Source organism: Mercurialis annua, linkage group LG7, assembly GCF_937616625.2.
Source record: "Mercurialis annua linkage group LG7, ddMerAnnu1.2, whole genome shotgun sequence".
NCBI classification, from domain to species: Eukaryota; Viridiplantae; Streptophyta; class Magnoliopsida; order Malpighiales; family Euphorbiaceae; genus Mercurialis; species Mercurialis annua.
The window spans coordinates 6,658,148-6,674,889 of record NC_065576.1 but is presented as its reverse complement, the minus strand read 5'-3'; the positions used below and the strand labels follow the sequence as shown (position 1 = coordinate 6,674,889).

Below are 16,742 nucleotides of genomic sequence, written 5' to 3'. Positions count from 1 at the left end.
CCAGAAAAGTTGAGTTACATAATAAAACGATCAATAAGACAAGTTTCACAAATGATTTATAAGCCTTCAGTTCCCCTATTATTTTCTCTAATCCGAGCAGCTGTGAGTTCATTCTTCAATTCTCTAATCTCCATCTGCAGTCCCCTATTTGCAGCATACAAGTCTGTTAGCTCCAGCTCCATCCCCTCAATTTTGTTAGCAGCTTTAAGAAGCTCGTCCTCCACTTCAATTGCATCAATTATACTTGCTCTGTCAATCAAATGCTTCAGCTCGAATACATCTCCTCTGAGCTTTTCCCCTTCTTTCTGTAGCTCTCCATTTGATCTCTTCATAGTATACAACATGTGCTTCAGGTGAGGAGCATATTCCTCGTCATACCACATGAAGAAGGGGCATCGATTCACCCGCATCTATACACAACAATTGGCTTTAGAAAATGCCATATAAAAAATACAAACACATTGAATAAAACCCTAATATCCAAATGACTCAAATCAGAAACCCCAAAATTACCGTTTTACAAACCCTAATATCCAAATGACCCAAATCAGAAACCCAAAAAATTGTCGTTTTACACAAGAAGAAGAATTTCATACAACTAACCTTAGCATTTGGACATCGAAAGAATCGCCTCCCAGGATGCTTTTCAGTCCAACACACCATGACCTTCGCCTCCAATCCGCATTTGCATTTAGGAACATTGCACACAGGGAATCCATCTACATAATCCTCTTCTGAAAATCCTTCGGCCATAATTAGGAGATCGACACAAGAAAGAACCCTAAAATCGACACAAATGGAAAGGTGTCACGTCTATAACAGTTTATAACAGTTTATGTTTGTCTATTGTTTTTTAGCAACGATAAGGTCAACATTTTACATAATCACCTAAGGTACTTATCCTATGTTTTAAATATCGTCCACGGTACTCATTCTTTTATTTCAGGATCAACCATGGTACTTCAACTTTTAATGAACTATCACTTAAAGTACTTAATCTTGATAATTAAAACAATAAAGGTTCGTTGGTAATTAAAAAAGGGACATCTGTCACACCTGACAACGAAAAGCAAATCTGAACCCTGCATAAATGAAGGTGCAACACATTATTCAACTGAACAACCCCTTTCTGAAAACCCTCGTCTCATTTTTTTTCTTACCAGCCTTCCCATAGATCTCCACTCCCAAGACACAACGACAATGGAAGGACAAGCTAAACAAGTTGTGTGCGACTGTGGAATTCCATGCCGTATGCAGATTTCCTCCACCGAACGAAATCCAGGACGGAGATTTTACGGCTGTTCGAAGAGAAATGTAAGTATTTTAGATTTTACGGCATTTCGAAGAGAAATGTAAGTATTTTTTTAAAACTTAATCTTCATTTGTTGCCATTTAACTGTCGTTTGACCTACACTACACAGAATCAATGCGATTTTTTTGCGTGGGTGGATAACGACATGGCCTATCAGATGACGATGGTCAGGAATTTGAAAAGTGAGGTTAATGGCATGACTGAAGAACGCAACAAAGCTCTACTGGAACTAGTTCATGCCCATACTCAGGTGGCGGCTAAAACTGACGAACTGGAGCAACTTAATGAGGCCTTCGAGGGATTGAAGGAGTCCATTGAGATGTACCACGAAGAAAATGTGCTTATGATCCAGGATAGTGGTCTGCAACTTATGGAGATAAACACTCTGAAGAAACACGTCAAGCTGATGGAAGTCAAGTGCTCAGACATGGAGAGGAAAAACAAGATCATGAGGCTTGGTTTTTTTGTGGCATTTGCAGTTGCCGGTTGCAGTTTATCCGTTGCTTGTTTGAAGAAAAAATGATGCATTTTCTATTAAGTGACAATGGCTTGTGTTTGTGCAGTGTTGTTAGTAAACTGCGTTCCAATAATTTTTTGTATTATCTTAAACTCATTTAATTTGCTTGTTGGGAAAACTTTGTGTGATTCAAAAATTTAAATTACAGTACTGTCGTTGATTACATAATTTAAGTGCAGGTGCTGTCTTTCATAATTAAATATAAGTTCAGGTGCTGTCTTTCATAATTGGTCGAAATGTCAAGGGCTATATTAGACTTCACAGAGAAATAAACCGCCAAAAAAATGAAAACTTAATGGCAAAGATTAGCAATGGGTTTTCCAAGAAACCCTTTCATTACACCCGTTCCATCAGTTGTATTGTTCCAATGCAGCCTCTTCGTTAACCACAACCACTAACACAAAGGGCATGTAAAGAAATTGAAGAGTCATGATGGTAACTTATTTAAATAGGCAACCACAGCAACTGATTCAACCATTTCAGATTACACAAATTGTTCTTATTCTCAGAAAAACCAGAAGATGTCCGATAATATTGTTGTGTCTTCACTTAATATGGAACTCATGGATTGCCCAATATGCTGTGAACCCTTAACAACTCCAATTATTCAGGTTTTTACCCATTTATTTATCTTTACCGTTTACTGTTATTTATTTCTGTAATTGTATTGTTTAATAATTGTATTTTTTCTGTAACTATATTTAGTGTGAAAATGGGCATGCAACATGCAACTCATGCTCGGAGAAGACTCAGAAGTGCCATTCTTGCACCCTGCCTATCAGAAGAATGAGGAACCGGATTCTTGAAGATGTTGCTGACTCTTTGAGAGTTTGTTGCTCGTTCAAGAATTATGGATGCCCAGCAACTGTGAGGTACCCCGAAAAGAGCAACCACGAAAAGTTCTGTTCTTTCATAGAGTGCTCATGCCCCATTGAAGTTTGCAATGTTAAGGGAACCTCTGAAATGATTTATGCTCACTGTAAAGTGATGCATAAAGATTTTGTGAAGCCGTTTGTTTTTGGTCGTAAATTCCCTGTTTCTGTTCGGCTGAATGATAATTTCTTTATTCTCCAAGAGGAAAACACAGACATTGTGTTTGTTCTGAACAACACAACGTGTTCTTATGGGAATATTCTTACAATCTGTTGTCTTGCACCGTCACAAGCTGGATGCTGCCCCTATGAAATTGAAGTGAATGCCAACTCAAGTCACAAGTTTCACAGTACTACCCAGAACATTCAAGGCACCAGCAATTACTATCGTTCTTTTTTAGGGTTCCTTCTTGATAGTGACCACGAATTTTTTGCTGACGGTATGATCAAGATGGAGTTTTGTGTTTATCGCGCACCGGAGCTTGCTTAAGAGGATGACCTGTTTATGTAGTCTTGTTTATGTATTTTTTGGTTAATTTTGGTTAAGATGGATATTTTTGTTCTTGTTTTTGTTCTTGTTCAGGGTTAATTTTGGTGAAGATGGATGTTAATGTAATTTTTTTCTAAACGTTCTGAAATGTTTTAATATTTAATGAAGTCAATTATTAATCTTACTTTTATGCTTGTTTATATGTCTTTACGAATTATATTTTACATGTTCTGTAAGTAGTGTAAGTAATGTATGTTCTATATGTTTTATGTATATTTTTTTGTCCAGCGTAACAAATATCAGGGTCCACTACTCAATCCATTTTAAAAAATCAGGGACCTTATGTGAACAAAAGTATAAGAATGAAAGACAGTGGTCATGCATGAACCATACGTATTTCATTTCTCTAAAAATAAATTTATAAAATTTCCAACATATAAGTGTCTTTGAATAAAATAACAACATATCAGGAAATAATAAACAATGCTAAATTATGAAATAGCACATATAAAAAACATATAAGTGTTTTAAAATAAAATAACAACAATATCCGGAAATACAAAACAACGCTACATTTATTTGTTCTTTCGTTTTTATTTGTTCTTCTGTTTTTTGCTGCACCCTTCTTCTGGACCTTCAGCCACATCAGATGGGCCTTCAGCAGCAGCAATCTCCACTTCCAAGGCTTCTACTTGGCCCTCATCTTCAGTGCCGTACCACTCTAGCAACAATAATTCATCACCTGGACCTTCTTCAACTCCCGCGGCATCTTCAACTGCCTCCACTGGACCATCTTCAACTGGCTCAAATGGACCATCTTCTTCAATTTCTTTCAATTCTAACTTGGGTCCACTCTCAGGCACCAAATTATGCACATCATCAGAGGTTAAATATCGAACGTAGACATCAACCACACCTTCTTTTAGTGCAGCCCTTGCCATCTCCTCAACATCTCTATCATGTTCAAGAGGTTTTATCCCTCGATGATAGTCCAACTCTGGCTGCCTCCAATAATACATAACCAGCCCCTTCACTCCAATTTTTTTGGCCCACAAATCAAGCCTATTCAGTGACAGTTGGGAAATGTCAAAACATCTTGCACACACGTCGCCCCACAAATAACCACCTTCTCCAAATTCTCCATCATAGTGCAGAACAATTTCCAGGATCTGAGAATCCACTTCCACAGTACGGGCTGTTCAAACAAACAATATGGAGACATTCATTCACAGACATTATGCAAAACAAATCAACAAATTTTACAACCAACTTGAGAATAACTCCCCCCAAAAAACATACCCATAAACCTAAAAATTTACAATAAACCTAAAATCACAATTTCAAGTACCCAAAAACACATACCCAAAAACCAACAAAATTACCCTAAACACTAAAATTAAAATTCGAACCTGGCCGTTTCTTCCCTTTCGTCTCATCACTGCCGAAGAAGATCTTTTCTTTTCCCATTATCTTCTTAGCCTGTTTTACCATATAAAGATATCAATACCAAAAAAGTGTGCACATGACAGTAACTTTACAAAAATTGATCAACCATTTTTTTTCATACCCGGATTTGTTCTTCCTCGAAATGCAACGCAGGCGAACTACAGAACGAGAGAAAATGAAGAGCAACCAAACGACGATGACAAACGTCTAGGTCAGAGGAGATGGGAAATAGAAAAAGACTGATTTCAAAAACAAATATAATGAAGAAGAAAGAGTATGTCAGAAAGAAGATGAAAGAGAGAGAAAATTTACCGAGCGGTTAATTTTTTTTTTGATTTTAAAATTTGAAAAGTCAACCGACATGTCAGAGGGAGGGACTGTTGCAACTGACAGTGGACAGGTCACGTGGGTCGACAGGTGGCGAGGAAAACGCATGCAAACGATTAAATCGTTGGCGGCGCCGCGATTTTGTGTTTTTTTTTTCAGAAGGGCCGTGAATGGCGCCGCCATAAAGGTCAGGGGGTTTAGTGAAGCTTTTGAAAGGTGAGGGGGTTTAGGGAAACTTAGTGCAAAGGTCGAGGACCGTCCATGATTATTAGCCAAAAAATAGAGAAAAAGAGGGGGGACCACGTGATAATAAAGAGAAAGAGATAGGAAGGGACACATGAGAGAGAAAAATGGATCACGTGGGAAAGAGAAAGAGGGACTATGTGTCTTTTTTCTATTGGGATGGCATGGATGTAAAGTTTTGATGTTTTGTGGCATGAATAGAAAATAAATTAGTTAAATGACAATTAGTGTAATTGGAGCCCAATTTTTGACATTTTTGTTGTTTTCTCTTAAATTAATGTACTTATTTTAAGTAAGAAAAATGCATAAACATTTCAATCTTTTTTATTACACGACATTAATTTTAGAAGTTATATAATTTTATTAAAATAACGTATCTTAATAAGTATTTCATACTTGCATTAAGAAAAGTAACATCAACGAAAAATTTGAATTACAAACAATAAAATAATTAAGAATAACAAAATTAATTTAAAATTATCGCTGATTTAAATTTAAAATAATTTTATAATGATAATAATTGGAGATAAAATCTGTAAATAATATGTTATTAGATTTTAAAAAACATTATCTAATACATTAATTAATTTATTAAATATTTAGAAGTTGACTGTATTTTTTGATACAAAACATATTTTTTTTGTTATTTAATAATTTAATTAATACTTATATAATGATGTTGAAAATTTTGTAATATGTTTTTAAACTACTATGAAGAAAAACATTTTATGTTATTAGTTTGTTTGGTCACTAATGGAAAAACATAATGTATATTTTAATTGTACTATATATATTTTTTATCTTCATATATATAAATTAATAATTGTATATTATAGAATGATTGCATCGAACTATCTTGAACATAATAATCTCTTTTTAAATTTAATGATTATATCTTAAATTTTTTCAATTTTTTTAATAATTAAATAATGATAAAAAAACTTTCGAACAACAAAGCAAATTTTGATTAAGAGGAAAATACAAAAATTACAGTATGAAAGCTCCATATTAAGAATTCGTTCTATCATTTTTTACCTTTACATATGAGAAGTTTTTATTTTATTTTTATATGGTATGTATGTTAAAATTTAGTGAAGACATAAAAGTATTAAGTATGTATATATATATGATAAATATCTTCATAAAACATAAAATAAAATATGAAATATTTCATATTTTAAATTTATTATTGCAATCTTTTTATCCCCATACTGAATATATTATTTGAACTTATTAATTTATTATACCTTAATAACAAAAGACACATATATTAATAATATATTAATATTTCATTATCTATCAAATTAATTAATTTTTCAAAAATAATTAGACATTAAAAATAATCTTTAAGGACCAAAGTATAACTTTCAAGACCTTTTAAGAGCAAACATGTTACTTTTCATTTTATTTGGCTTATTATTAGGCGGAAGAGGAAAAGTCTTATGCATATGCACACACCACAAAGGCTTAATGGCTGAATACATAGTTTGACCCCTGAACTTGTACTCTTTTACCCATCAAATCCCTAAACATAACGTCTCTCCTATCGAACCTCTGAACTTGTCAAATAATCCGATTTGACCCCTGAACTTGATAAAAACGTAAACATTGAACCCCTCCGTACACAATTTCTTCTAGAATGTTTCAAGTGACAAGTGGCCCGGAGGGGTTCAATATTTACGTATTTATCAAGTTTAGGGGTTAAATCGGATTATTTAACAAGTTCAGATGTTCGATAGGTGAGACGTTAAGTTTAGAGGTTAGATGGGTAAAAAGGTACAAGTTCAGGGGTCAAACTATGTATTAAGCCAAGGCTTAATCTACTTGTCGTATCATTTACTTTATTTAATTGTTCAAGGCTTAATACATCTGCGTGTCCCTGCACTTTTCTGTTTTTGTACATAAGGTCCCTGCACTAAAGTACCCCATTATTAAATCCCTGCATTTTAACTTCCATCATCGCAAGGTCCCTCTGTTAAGGTTCTGTTAGCGCGTGCAGTACACGCGCCGTTAATGAGACTAGTATTCAGTTTTGTAGTTTGATATATACAAATAAGGTCCCTGCACTTTTAATTTATACAAATAAGGTTTCTACACTTTAATTTTATGTAAACAAAGTCCTTATAATTGTTTTCATATAAAAATTTATTTTAATATATATATTTTAAAAAATATATAATTTTTTAATTAATAATATAAGATGTTAATGCAATTTAATTAACTTTTTATAATGTTTAAATTAACAATAAAAATATTTTTTAAATTTATAAAAATATTATTATTTATTATTTTTTATTAAAAATGGAAGCAGTCAGCTTTGTTTTGTAAGTTTATATAACACACTCACATTCAAAATTGACATATATGAGTACTTTTTTTTTGAGAATACGTCTGTTTACTTCTGTAATTGCAATGTTGTTATATATTATTTAAAAAAAATCATTGATATAAAATATCATTTTAATAATTAATAAATACTATTAAAATTAGTTTTATTTAGGTTAGTTAATATTTACTTATAAAAAATAAAAAATCTTGTTCACTTTTATTTTTTAATATAATTAAAGAATTAATTAATTTTATTCTTTATTTAAAGTTAAGTAATTTATAATTTAAAGATTTAATAAAATTATATTAACAATCATTTTATCAAAATAAATATGATTTAAATATTAGAGTATATTTCGTGAATGAGGCCCTTACTCAAGAAATATTCAACATTAGTTTAAAAAAAAATATTAAAGGTAACATAAAAAATTATTAAGAAATTAGAAATTCATTCAGACTTCCGCTTGATATGTCTCCTTTAAAAATGGAAGTAGATAGCTCGAACTTGTAAGTTTATATAACATACTCAACTTTGAATTTGACATATATCAAGATCAATGTCCGTTTACACCTTTAAGTGCAATGTTATCATATTATTTAAAAAATAAAATTTATCGGTATAGAATATTATTTTAATTATTTAATAAAAAATATTAAATTCATTTTATTTCTCTAAGTTAATGTTTATTTGTTAAAAAAAATTAAATTCACTTTTATTTTCAACATAATAAAATAAATAAATAATTTTTTTTATTTATAGATGAATAATAATACATTAAACATTCAGTAATAATGAATGAAATTTTCAATAAAATAATAGCTAAAAGATATAATTTTTGACATTATTATTATTTAAATATGTTAAATTTGTACCCTTTAAAAAATATTAGTTTTAATATTTTATACTTAAATTTAATTTTATTAAACTAAAAATTAATGCATATTTATACATAATCTCAACATTTAAAAGTGCAGGGACGTAACATTAAAAAATTAAAAGTGCAGGGATCTAAAATTAAGAAAACTGAAAGTGCGTTAACGGCGTCAACACTCGCCTCAATAGAGGGACCTGGGGATGATGGAAGTTAAAGTGCAGGGATTTAATAATGGATATTTTAGTGCAGGGATCTTATGTGCAAAAACAGAAAAGTGCAGGGACATGCAGATGTATTAAGCCATTGTTCAAGATACGGCAACCATTTAACATGTTTTATTGGCGTTTATATTTTCATGTCGTTTGTTCCTTAGCAGTATAAGTATTTTTTTTTTGTAAAAGAACAACATTAACAAAAAGAACCACCGTTCAACGGTCAAAACGGTCGTCGGCGCCACCAGTCCGCCATGACTCTCACTTCGATAACAGGCGATTCACCTTCCCGTCATCCCTCATGGTTTACTCCCAAAAAGTACATCTTCAACTTAATCTTTTACCTCAGAAAAAACTTAATCTCTTACGAATTTTTCAATTGCGAGGCAAATTACTTCTGTTTTATCATAACTGAATTATTAGCTGATTTTACAGGCTATTGATACTATTTTGTGCGATTAATTTGATAAATTATGTGGATCGTGGCGCAATTGCAAGTAATGGAGTCAACGGCAGCATTAGAACTTGTGATGATAAAGGAATTTGCAGCTCCGGTACCGGAATTCAGTTGCGTATTGCATAATTCAATTACTAATTTACCAGTATATTATTAATTCTCTTTTAGCTAGCTCTTTAAATGATTACTTGATTCATTTATTGATGTTACTGTTAGATTGTTAATTAAATGTGTTTTGATTTCAGGGGAGATTTTAACTTGAATAATTTCCAGGATGGTATATTATCTTCTGCATTCATGGTTGGGCTTCTTTTGGCTTCTCCGATATTCGCTTCGTTAGCTAAGAGGTGTGACATTTCAGAACCCTAAATATTGGAGAAATAAGATGAACTGAAAGTTCATTCTGCTATTTTATATTTATTATTGAGTATGTAAGATAATAAGACTCTCAAAGTAGTAGTTAAGTGTGCTTTAGTGTGTGATGCAGTTATCGGTTACCTAATTTGGCTTACAGCGTCTTGTTTATTGTCGGCTTGCAGCCATAATCCTTTTAGGTTGATTGGAGTTGGATTATCTGTTTGGACATTTGCAGCAGCTGGATGTGGTAGTTCATTTGATTTTTGGTCCATTGCAATTTTCCGCATGTAAGTGTGAAATGTGTTGTTGCTTCAAAAGGTTCATTTAGGTTCAATTGTATGCACATTATTTTCTTGGAATGGTTGTTTACTGTGGTAATCTTGCTTGTTTAGGCTAGTTGGTGTTGGCGAGGCTTCATTTATTAGTCTTGCAGCTCCATTTATCGATGACAATGCCCCTGCTGCTCAGGTCTGCTTTATTTTGTTTCTTTTCACCCATAAGAAAATTTCTCTCTTCTTCGTGTTGATTGCAGTGGTCGCAATTGGGTTGGGTTGTTCACATTTGTTCCGGGTCATTTGGATTTAGAACACTTTCGAATTATTTCGGGGTGGCTTTGTGTCATTTCAGGTTTTAATGCCGTAATAAATTTTGATGAATTCTTTTCACTTATTGAATCTCAAGTCGGGTCGGGTAATTTACATCATGAAATTTTTCAAAGGCATCAACATATTTAGTTTCTAGATGGGTTTGGATGTTTTTTTTTCTTGGTCGGATCAGGTTAGTGGGTTGTGTCAAAACTAGTAACCTCTTGTTAATTATTTCTGTGTATTGAATCTCGTCATTTTTTATTGTGGTTCCAGAAAACAGCTTGGCTTGCCACATTTTACATGTGCATACCAACCGGAGTTGCATTAGGCTACATCTATGGCGGTCTTGTAAGTTCTTATACTGTAATATGTTTTCAGATATTTTATATCAAGCAATTTTTCATTTTATAGATGAAACTGTGTGTCTTCTTTAGTTTTCAAGTTGTGGAATTGTTTATTTTCCAGCAGAACTGCTCTACTACTTGTCAATTATGGATCTTTAGATAAATGTCAGCTCATCTGCTGTATTTCCTCAATATTTAGGTCGGAAACTATTTTAACTGGCGCTATGCATTTTGGGGAGAAGCTCTCCTGATGCTTCCATTTGCTGTTTTGGGATTTGCAATGAAACCTTTGCAGCTTAAAGGTATAATTTTGATGATTAATTGTCTTCACTTTGAAAGTCCGATTTCATATATTGCATGTTTTTAACTTTGGCCCATTGTGGACCTTTAACTACAGGTTTTGGGCCTGATGAATCAAAGAAGGCGTTGACGTCAATTGAATCTGTAAATGAAGGTTTGATATGTCCTACATTCTTCATTTGTCGTAGTAATATTCATTAGTGCACAAATATGATTATGTGTTGAAAGTGATTCCTTTACTTCAATGGATGTTGGGGCACCTATGCTTCTTTAAACTTTATGATCTTACTTCTTATAAAACTGATAGGCTTTGATTCATTGAATAGATAATTTTTTTTTAATATGCAAGGGGCAGGCTGCGAGTAATTGTGCCTGCCCTCTACTCTGCAATATCCGGGGAGCACTTTTGTTGCACTGCTTTAGACCTTTATTAAACTATTATTTTCTTGGTACAGAGGATGGCAACAAAGATACGAGAAGTCAATCATCTGTTAAAGCTTCAAAGTGAGTAGCTCTTGTTTTTCAGTTAGTATCGCTATCACCTTTGGTATAATGAGTGATTTTATAATCTTTTAAATTAAAAATTGCAGCTGAGTACAAAATAATAAAAATATCTGCCATCTATTTTCCTTCAAAGGTTTCTTCAGGGCCATCTATTTTTACTAGTAATCTTTAGGATATTCGACAATAATCAAATATTGAATTTTGAACTATATTTTTGACATCCATCCTTGCACAATACAAAGTGGTAGATAATAGATATATCTTGTTACAAAATGCCAATTGGGCTCAGAGAGTGTTAGGCCAAGTGACAAATAATATTGGAATCCAACTTGCATAAAATCAATTGGCTTGTGGCCTTGTGCTAAATATCATTAACCTCCACTTATGATTCATTTGGCTTCTTTTTAATTATTTGATGGGCGATTCATTGACATCTCCAACACTCATCCTTAAGTGCATCTGGGTATGGACCAGTTGCCACTTGCTTAACATGAATGAGTAATTCTTCCATCTTTAATATTTTTTAGCTCGTCTCTGAGGTCCAAGATCATTAACGGGTCTGGCCTTATCTGCTAGTCCAACTTCAAGTCTTCAAATACAACCCAAAATCGTCCGATAATCCATCTTTAGTATATTTTTTGATTAGTCTCTGAGACCCAAGATCATTAACGGGTTTAGTCTAATCTACTAGTACAACTCCAGATCTGTAAATACGAGCACGGGATATCTTCTAGCCCAACACCAGATCTTCAAACCCGAGCCTAGTTCGAAGGTTAAGACATTTGATGCCCTGATTCCATATAAAATCTCAACAGACTCTGAAAATGTTGGACCAAATGACAGAGAATGGAGTTGGAACCCATCTTGCACATAACTAATTGGCCTGTGCCACTTCTCTTTAATTAATCGACAAATATTCATTCGCACCTCCAACACCAATCATTTTTCTGTTCTTGATTATCACTCTTATTTTGTCTGGCAGGTTGAAAAGTTCCCCTCCATTCTTGCGTCAACTATCACAATTTTCAAAGGATATGAAAGTGCTTTTGGTTGACAAAGTTTATGTTATTAATGTTCTAGGTGCCTTTTCATTATTCTTTTCATTCTGATCTTACAATTGATTTCTTATGCAATACTCGGCTTCACCGTTTTATAATATTTTGATTCATAGTTTTTTTGGAGCTTTTGTATGAATTTTAAGTGATATTTCAGATTAGTTATTTGTTAAGTAATTTCAGGTTATATATCGTACAATTTTGTAATTGGAGCATACTCATACTGGGGACCAAAAGCGGGTTATAATATTTATCATATGGTATTGTTTTCTATGAATTCTCATCTTCTTTTGCTTCTAATATATACTGCATTTGTCATTGCAAGTCCTTGTCAATAATTTTTATGTCTTGTTAGTCTAATGATATTGGTGATGCTGATTGAGTTTTATGGCTTTTCATAGAGTAACGCGGACATGGTTTTTGGAGGTGTTACGATTGTTTGTGGAATTTTGGGTACTTTAGCTGGAGGCCTCATTCTTGATCGTATGGATGCTACTATATCTAATGCTTTTAAGGTGAGCTGTATATAATATATTATGGGGTTCTCTATAAGCATGTATTAAATTAGTTCTTAAAAGTAAAAAAAAAAAATCCCTTCTCAAAGTTCAAGGATCACAGCTCGATTGCATAGGAATTTTAAAATGAAGAATTTAATTATTTCAGGTTGCGTCAATAAAGATTTTGAATTTTAAATGAGGAGAAATAATGTGCTTAAACCAATATTTTAATGTGTATTCAAAACCATAGCTTCTACGAGACGTTTCCACTTTATTCTTCTATTAGTATTTTGCCCAAAATTTCAAATTTAGCCGAATAAGTGATGCTATGCGTTTCTAATTTCATTAACGTATTCAGGATAAAACAAAATCCAAAATTTGAAAGGCAATCTTATGTTTTTTTTTTTTACTGTTGGCTATACTATTTAATTTCATTTTGTCAAGTTAGTAAACATTTACAGCCTTCTACCATTTTTAAAAGTAAATGAAATATCAAAAGATATTAAACTTTAAAAAATGGATATTTTTAAGGAGAACTAATTGAAGAGTTAAATTACCCTACGCATATCCTAGCTTAGTTGGGAGAGATTTTCTTTTATGTGAATCTCTGGACTGGAAAATAAATTTATTCATTTGCATACTCCCTTTTCTGTTGTGTATTGTACTATGAGGTCGTTTTCTGCTTCTTCCACAGCTTCTCTCTGGAGCAACATTTCTGGGTGCAATATTTTGCTTCAGTGCCTTCTGTCTGAAGAGCTTGTATGGTTTCATATTCTTGTTTTCCGTGGGTGAACTACTCGTCTTTGCCACACAGGTAATTTTCTTATTGAATGAGTTGTAATTTGGACGAATTTCCATTATTGAACAAGCTAATGAAAAATGTTACTCTGCATACATATAGGTTGTCAGTGTACAACATAACAGTCTGCTTCTCCTAAAAAGTTAACTTGTACAGTTGTACTAATGATTGAGACAAGGCTCAATAGATTGACACTACTTTTGCCGATTAGAAATAGTATCTATTTTAGTCATTATGCCATTACTTGTGAAATTGATTTTTTGTTTACTATTTAACTGTCACTTCGTGAAACAGTTCTATGTTTTAGATCTCTCTTTTTTGTATGTTGGTAACATGATTTTGGTGCCTGATTTCTAGCTTGTGTTAGAATAATGCAGTTGCTATCTTGCTTGTAAATAGCAATTTTTTTGTCATGCTTGATATCTATCTTGTGCCGAATAATAAACTTCGGAATGGATATCTTCAGGGTAATTAATCCTGAAGATCACTGAACTTTCAAATTTTTTCATTTCAGTCACTAAACTATTTTTTTTTCATTTTGATCATTGAACTTTCATTTTGGTATTTTCCTGCCAAAAATGCTTAGGTGGCAGCCGGAATTAATTTTTTTAACCTGAAAACTTGCCATATATGCATTATTTGATCCAAAAAGTCATTTTCAAAGTGAAATTATGTATGTATGATAAATTTCCAAAGTAAAACTTGTAAAATCCGGTTGTCACATGTCAACTTTCGGCTGCCACCTAAGCATTTTTGGCCTGAAATACCAAAATGAAAAAAAATGAAACTTTAGTGATCGAAATGAAAAAAAAAAAGTTTAGTGACTGAAATGAAAAAATTCGAAAGTTCGATGATCTTCAGGATCAATTACCCATATGGCTGAATACATAGTTTGACCCCTGAACTTGTACCCTTTTACCCATCTAACCTCTAAACTTAACGTCTCACCTATCGAACCTCTGAACTTGTTAAATAATCCGATTTGACCCCTGAACTTGATAAAAACGTAAACATTGAACCCCTCCGTACACAATTTCTTCTAGAATGTTTCAAGTGACAGGTGGCACGGAGGGGTTCAATATTTACGTATTTATCAAGTTTAGGGGTTAAATCGGATTATTTAACAAGTTCAGAGGTTCGATAGGTGAGACGTTAAGTTTAAAGGTTAGATGGGTAAAAGTGTACAAGTTCAGGGGTCAAACTATGTATTAAGCCTTACCCATATCTTCATCTAAAACTATGCAGATGCAATGTGTCACTATTTAGATATAACTGAAACAGTATGGTGTTTCTTTTGCAGGCTCCAGTTAATTATGTGTGTCTTCATTGTGTCAAACCTGGTATGAGACCTTTATCTATGGCTATCTCAACTGTGTCGATTCACATATTTGGTGATGTGCCTTCTTCACCGCTTGTTGGGGTCCTCCAGGTGTGCTTACGACACTCTTTCAACCCATATTTTATAAGTCAAAGTGTATTTTGTGAGGTGTTAAGAGTCACATGCAAGTAACATGAGTATATGATGTTTAAATGAATTGACAGTCTGATCCTAATAAAATGACTTCTCAAAGTTCTTCTTTATAATTCTTTTTGTAATATTATCAACGGTCATTTAAAGGTGACACACTAATGCATTATCATTTCAGCTCTTTAGAAATTTTTGGCTTCGGCTGCTCTGTTTCATAAGCTGGTTGCCTCACCAAGTTTTGTTCAAACACAATTGTTTGTGTTTGGATTTCCTGCTTGGCCCCCATAGTGAGAATTTGTTTATCAGCTTTTGTTAAAATCTCTCAAATGCTATGTAGGATCACATCAACAATTGGAGGGCAACAGCACTTATTCTGACAGCTGTGCTGTTTATTGCTGCAGGAATATGGTTTATTGGTAAGTAACAGAGTTGGTAACGTATTCTTAAGTAGATGATCCATTGATCAATTTATACTTGTTCCGTTAATATTCAAACCCTCAAAGTCTACACTGTTTTCTGTAGAATGCTCAGAAAATCGGTTATTTTTTGCCTGTAGTGGTTTCGCTAGAAAAAAATGTTGCTTACAGAAACTAAACAAAATTCATAGCTTCAACAAATGTTGGTTTTTTCATATCTTGTTCTATTTGTTTATGCTTCTCATTTGATTAAACATTTTGGAGATAAATCAAAGTTTTAGTTTAATATGAGTATGAAATGTAAATTAGGTAGTGAAATACCTAGGAGTATACAAGAATTCATGGTGGGTTCTTGTAATGAGATTTAGTTGGATATTTATGGTGATAACAGTGAATCATGTGCATCATGCCTATGTCCAGATACCAGAATAAGATGTTTTAATCAGCACAAAGTCTTATAATCATCTTACATCAGCCCCAAAAACCACGTTAAAAATCTCTTTCCCTATTGTTTTAATTACTTGAGTAGTAACTAACTATGGCATTAGCAAGCACAATTTTAATTAGGTAGGAATGTTTTTAGTAACAGCTTTTTTTTTCTTTTTTTTTTACAATTTAGTGCAATAGAATTGAATCACTTGTGCTTGTACAGGCATTTTTCTCAACAGTGTTGACATGTATAATGATGATGGTGGGGAAAATCAAATCTGTGAAAATGCAAATGACAGCATGGAGCCATTGCTTGAAGAAAATCAGGCTGAGATGGCAGGCATTTTGAATGAAGCATAATGTAAAAAATCATAGAGTTTCAGCTTCAGAGTACTTCAGCAATATCTACAACCGGTATGCATCATCCCAATTCCGGGGTTTTCATAGTTCGCTTTCTGTACATAGTGCCGGAAACGTGTACATATTTAAAAGGAATGAAAGAATTATCAATTCTTGTTCCACATATTCACATATCTTGTTCATAGTTGTTGAATCTCAGAAATGTATATTGAGAAAACGGGAATAGAGTAGTAGTCTTAATGGCAAATAGAGGCGAGCTATTCCTTAATTGCTTTACTGGGAACGGAGTTGCAAACTATCTTCTCTAGTTTTAGCAAGTGACATGGAATAATTATAGAATCTGAAATCCTCATTGCATAAAATGTTGTCGGTATCAGTTGATTGTGATGTTTGTTGATTTTGATTTAAGATTAATGAGAGTGTTTAAAGGGAAAAAAAATCATCTTCCTATTGATACTATACTGCATTAGTCGCTAAATGTAGGCAATCTGTTTCCGAAACTAAAATGAATGCATTCTGAATCGCAAGAATAGCATTTGTATCAATA

At 33.0% G+C, this 16,742-nt stretch overlaps 5 protein-coding genes across 5 annotated transcripts; 3 read left to right on the top strand and 2 right to left on the bottom strand.

Annotated features, from left to right (window-relative positions):
* Window positions 1-56: 56 nt before the first annotated feature.
* Window positions 57-905, bottom strand: LOC126656700 (uncharacterized protein At4g04775-like). Its single transcript, XM_050351308.2, has 2 exons — window positions 604-905; window positions 57-410 (listed from the first exon to the last, which is right to left on the bottom strand). The coding sequence occupies exons 1-2, from the start codon at window positions 751-753 to the stop codon at window positions 57-59; spliced, it is 504 nt and encodes a 167-aa protein (XP_050207265.2). The 5' UTR covers window positions 754-905.
* A 295-nt stretch (window positions 906-1,200) lies between these two features.
* Window positions 1,201-1,835, top strand: LOC126655291 (uncharacterized). Its single transcript, XM_050349411.2, has 2 exons — window positions 1,201-1,314; window positions 1,422-1,835. The coding sequence occupies exons 1-2, from the start codon at window positions 1,201-1,203 to the stop codon at window positions 1,833-1,835; spliced, it is 528 nt and encodes a 175-aa protein (XP_050205368.1).
* LOC126656699 (E3 ubiquitin-protein ligase SINA-like 10) lies at window positions 1,346-3,191 on the top strand. Its single transcript, XM_050351307.2, has 2 exons — window positions 1,346-2,440; window positions 2,535-3,191. The coding sequence occupies exons 1-2, from the start codon at window positions 2,351-2,353 to the stop codon at window positions 3,189-3,191; spliced, it is 747 nt and encodes a 248-aa protein (XP_050207264.1). The 5' UTR covers window positions 1,346-2,350.
* A 466-nt stretch (window positions 3,192-3,657) lies between these two features.
* On the bottom strand, window positions 3,658-5,173 carry LOC126655288 (uncharacterized). The gene is made up of 3 exons (XM_050349408.2): window positions 4,759-5,173; window positions 4,601-4,670; window positions 3,658-4,386 (listed from the first exon to the last, which is right to left on the bottom strand). Exons 2-3 carry the CDS (start codon window positions 4,656-4,658, stop codon window positions 3,785-3,787), a joined length of 660 nt encoding a protein of 219 aa, XP_050205365.1. The 5' UTR covers window positions 4,659-4,670; window positions 4,759-5,173; the 3' UTR covers window positions 3,658-3,784.
* A 3,629-nt stretch (window positions 5,174-8,802) lies between these two features.
* Window positions 8,803-16,471, top strand: LOC126655280 (probable sphingolipid transporter spinster homolog 2). The gene is made up of 16 exons (XM_050349397.2): window positions 8,803-8,941; window positions 9,058-9,189; window positions 9,325-9,426; window positions 9,619-9,723; window positions 9,829-9,904; window positions 10,297-10,371; window positions 10,567-10,669; window positions 10,765-10,821; window positions 11,123-11,171; window positions 12,154-12,251; window positions 12,410-12,486; window positions 12,628-12,741; window positions 13,418-13,537; window positions 14,823-14,951; window positions 15,328-15,406; window positions 16,059-16,471. The coding sequence occupies exons 1-16, from the start codon at window positions 8,877-8,879 to the stop codon at window positions 16,193-16,195; spliced, it is 1,518 nt and encodes a 505-aa protein (XP_050205354.1). The 5' UTR covers window positions 8,803-8,876; the 3' UTR covers window positions 16,196-16,471.
* Window positions 16,472-16,742: the final 271 nt, after the last annotated feature.

What these genes read in the sequence shown, in the direction of transcription:
- LOC126656700 (XM_050351308.2), bottom strand. Translation starts at nt 753, where the DNA reads ATGGCCGAAGGATTTTCAGAAGAGGATTATGTAGATGGATTCCCTGTG. An exon ending in TTCGATGTCCAAATGCTAAG is followed by an intron (nt 411 to 603) that starts GTTAGTTGTATG and finishes TGTTGTGTATAG; the next exon opens with ATGCGGGTGAATCGATGCCC.
- LOC126655291 (XM_050349411.2), top strand. Translation starts at nt 1,201, where the DNA reads ATGGAAGGACAAGCTAAACAAGTTGTGTGCGACTGTGGAATTCCATGC. An exon ending in ACGGCTGTTCGAAGAGAAAT is followed by an intron (nt 1,315 to 1,421) that starts GTAAGTATTTTA and finishes TACACTACACAG; the next exon opens with AATCAATGCGATTTTTTTGC.
- LOC126656699 (XM_050351307.2), top strand. Translation starts at nt 2,351, where the DNA reads ATGTCCGATAATATTGTTGTGTCTTCACTTAATATGGAACTCATGGAT. An exon ending in TAACAACTCCAATTATTCAG is followed by an intron (nt 2,441 to 2,534) that starts GTTTTTACCCAT and finishes AACTATATTTAG; the next exon opens with TGTGAAAATGGGCATGCAAC.
- LOC126655288 (XM_050349408.2), bottom strand. Translation starts at nt 4,658, where the DNA reads ATGGGAAAAGAAAAGATCTTCTTCGGCAGTGATGAGACGAAAGGGAAG. An exon ending in GAAAGGGAAGAAACGGCCAG is followed by an intron (nt 4,387 to 4,600) that starts GTTCGAATTTTA and finishes TTGTTTGAACAG; the next exon opens with CCCGTACTGTGGAAGTGGAT.
- LOC126655280 (XM_050349397.2), top strand. Translation starts at nt 8,877, where the DNA reads ATGACTCTCACTTCGATAACAGGCGATTCACCTTCCCGTCATCCCTCA. An exon ending in TTCGCTTCGTTAGCTAAGAG is followed by an intron (nt 9,427 to 9,618) that starts GTGTGACATTTC and finishes GTCGGCTTGCAG; the next exon opens with CCATAATCCTTTTAGGTTGA. An exon ending in CTATATCTAATGCTTTTAAG is followed by an intron (nt 12,742 to 13,417) that starts GTGAGCTGTATA and finishes CTTCTTCCACAG; the next exon opens with CTTCTCTCTGGAGCAACATT.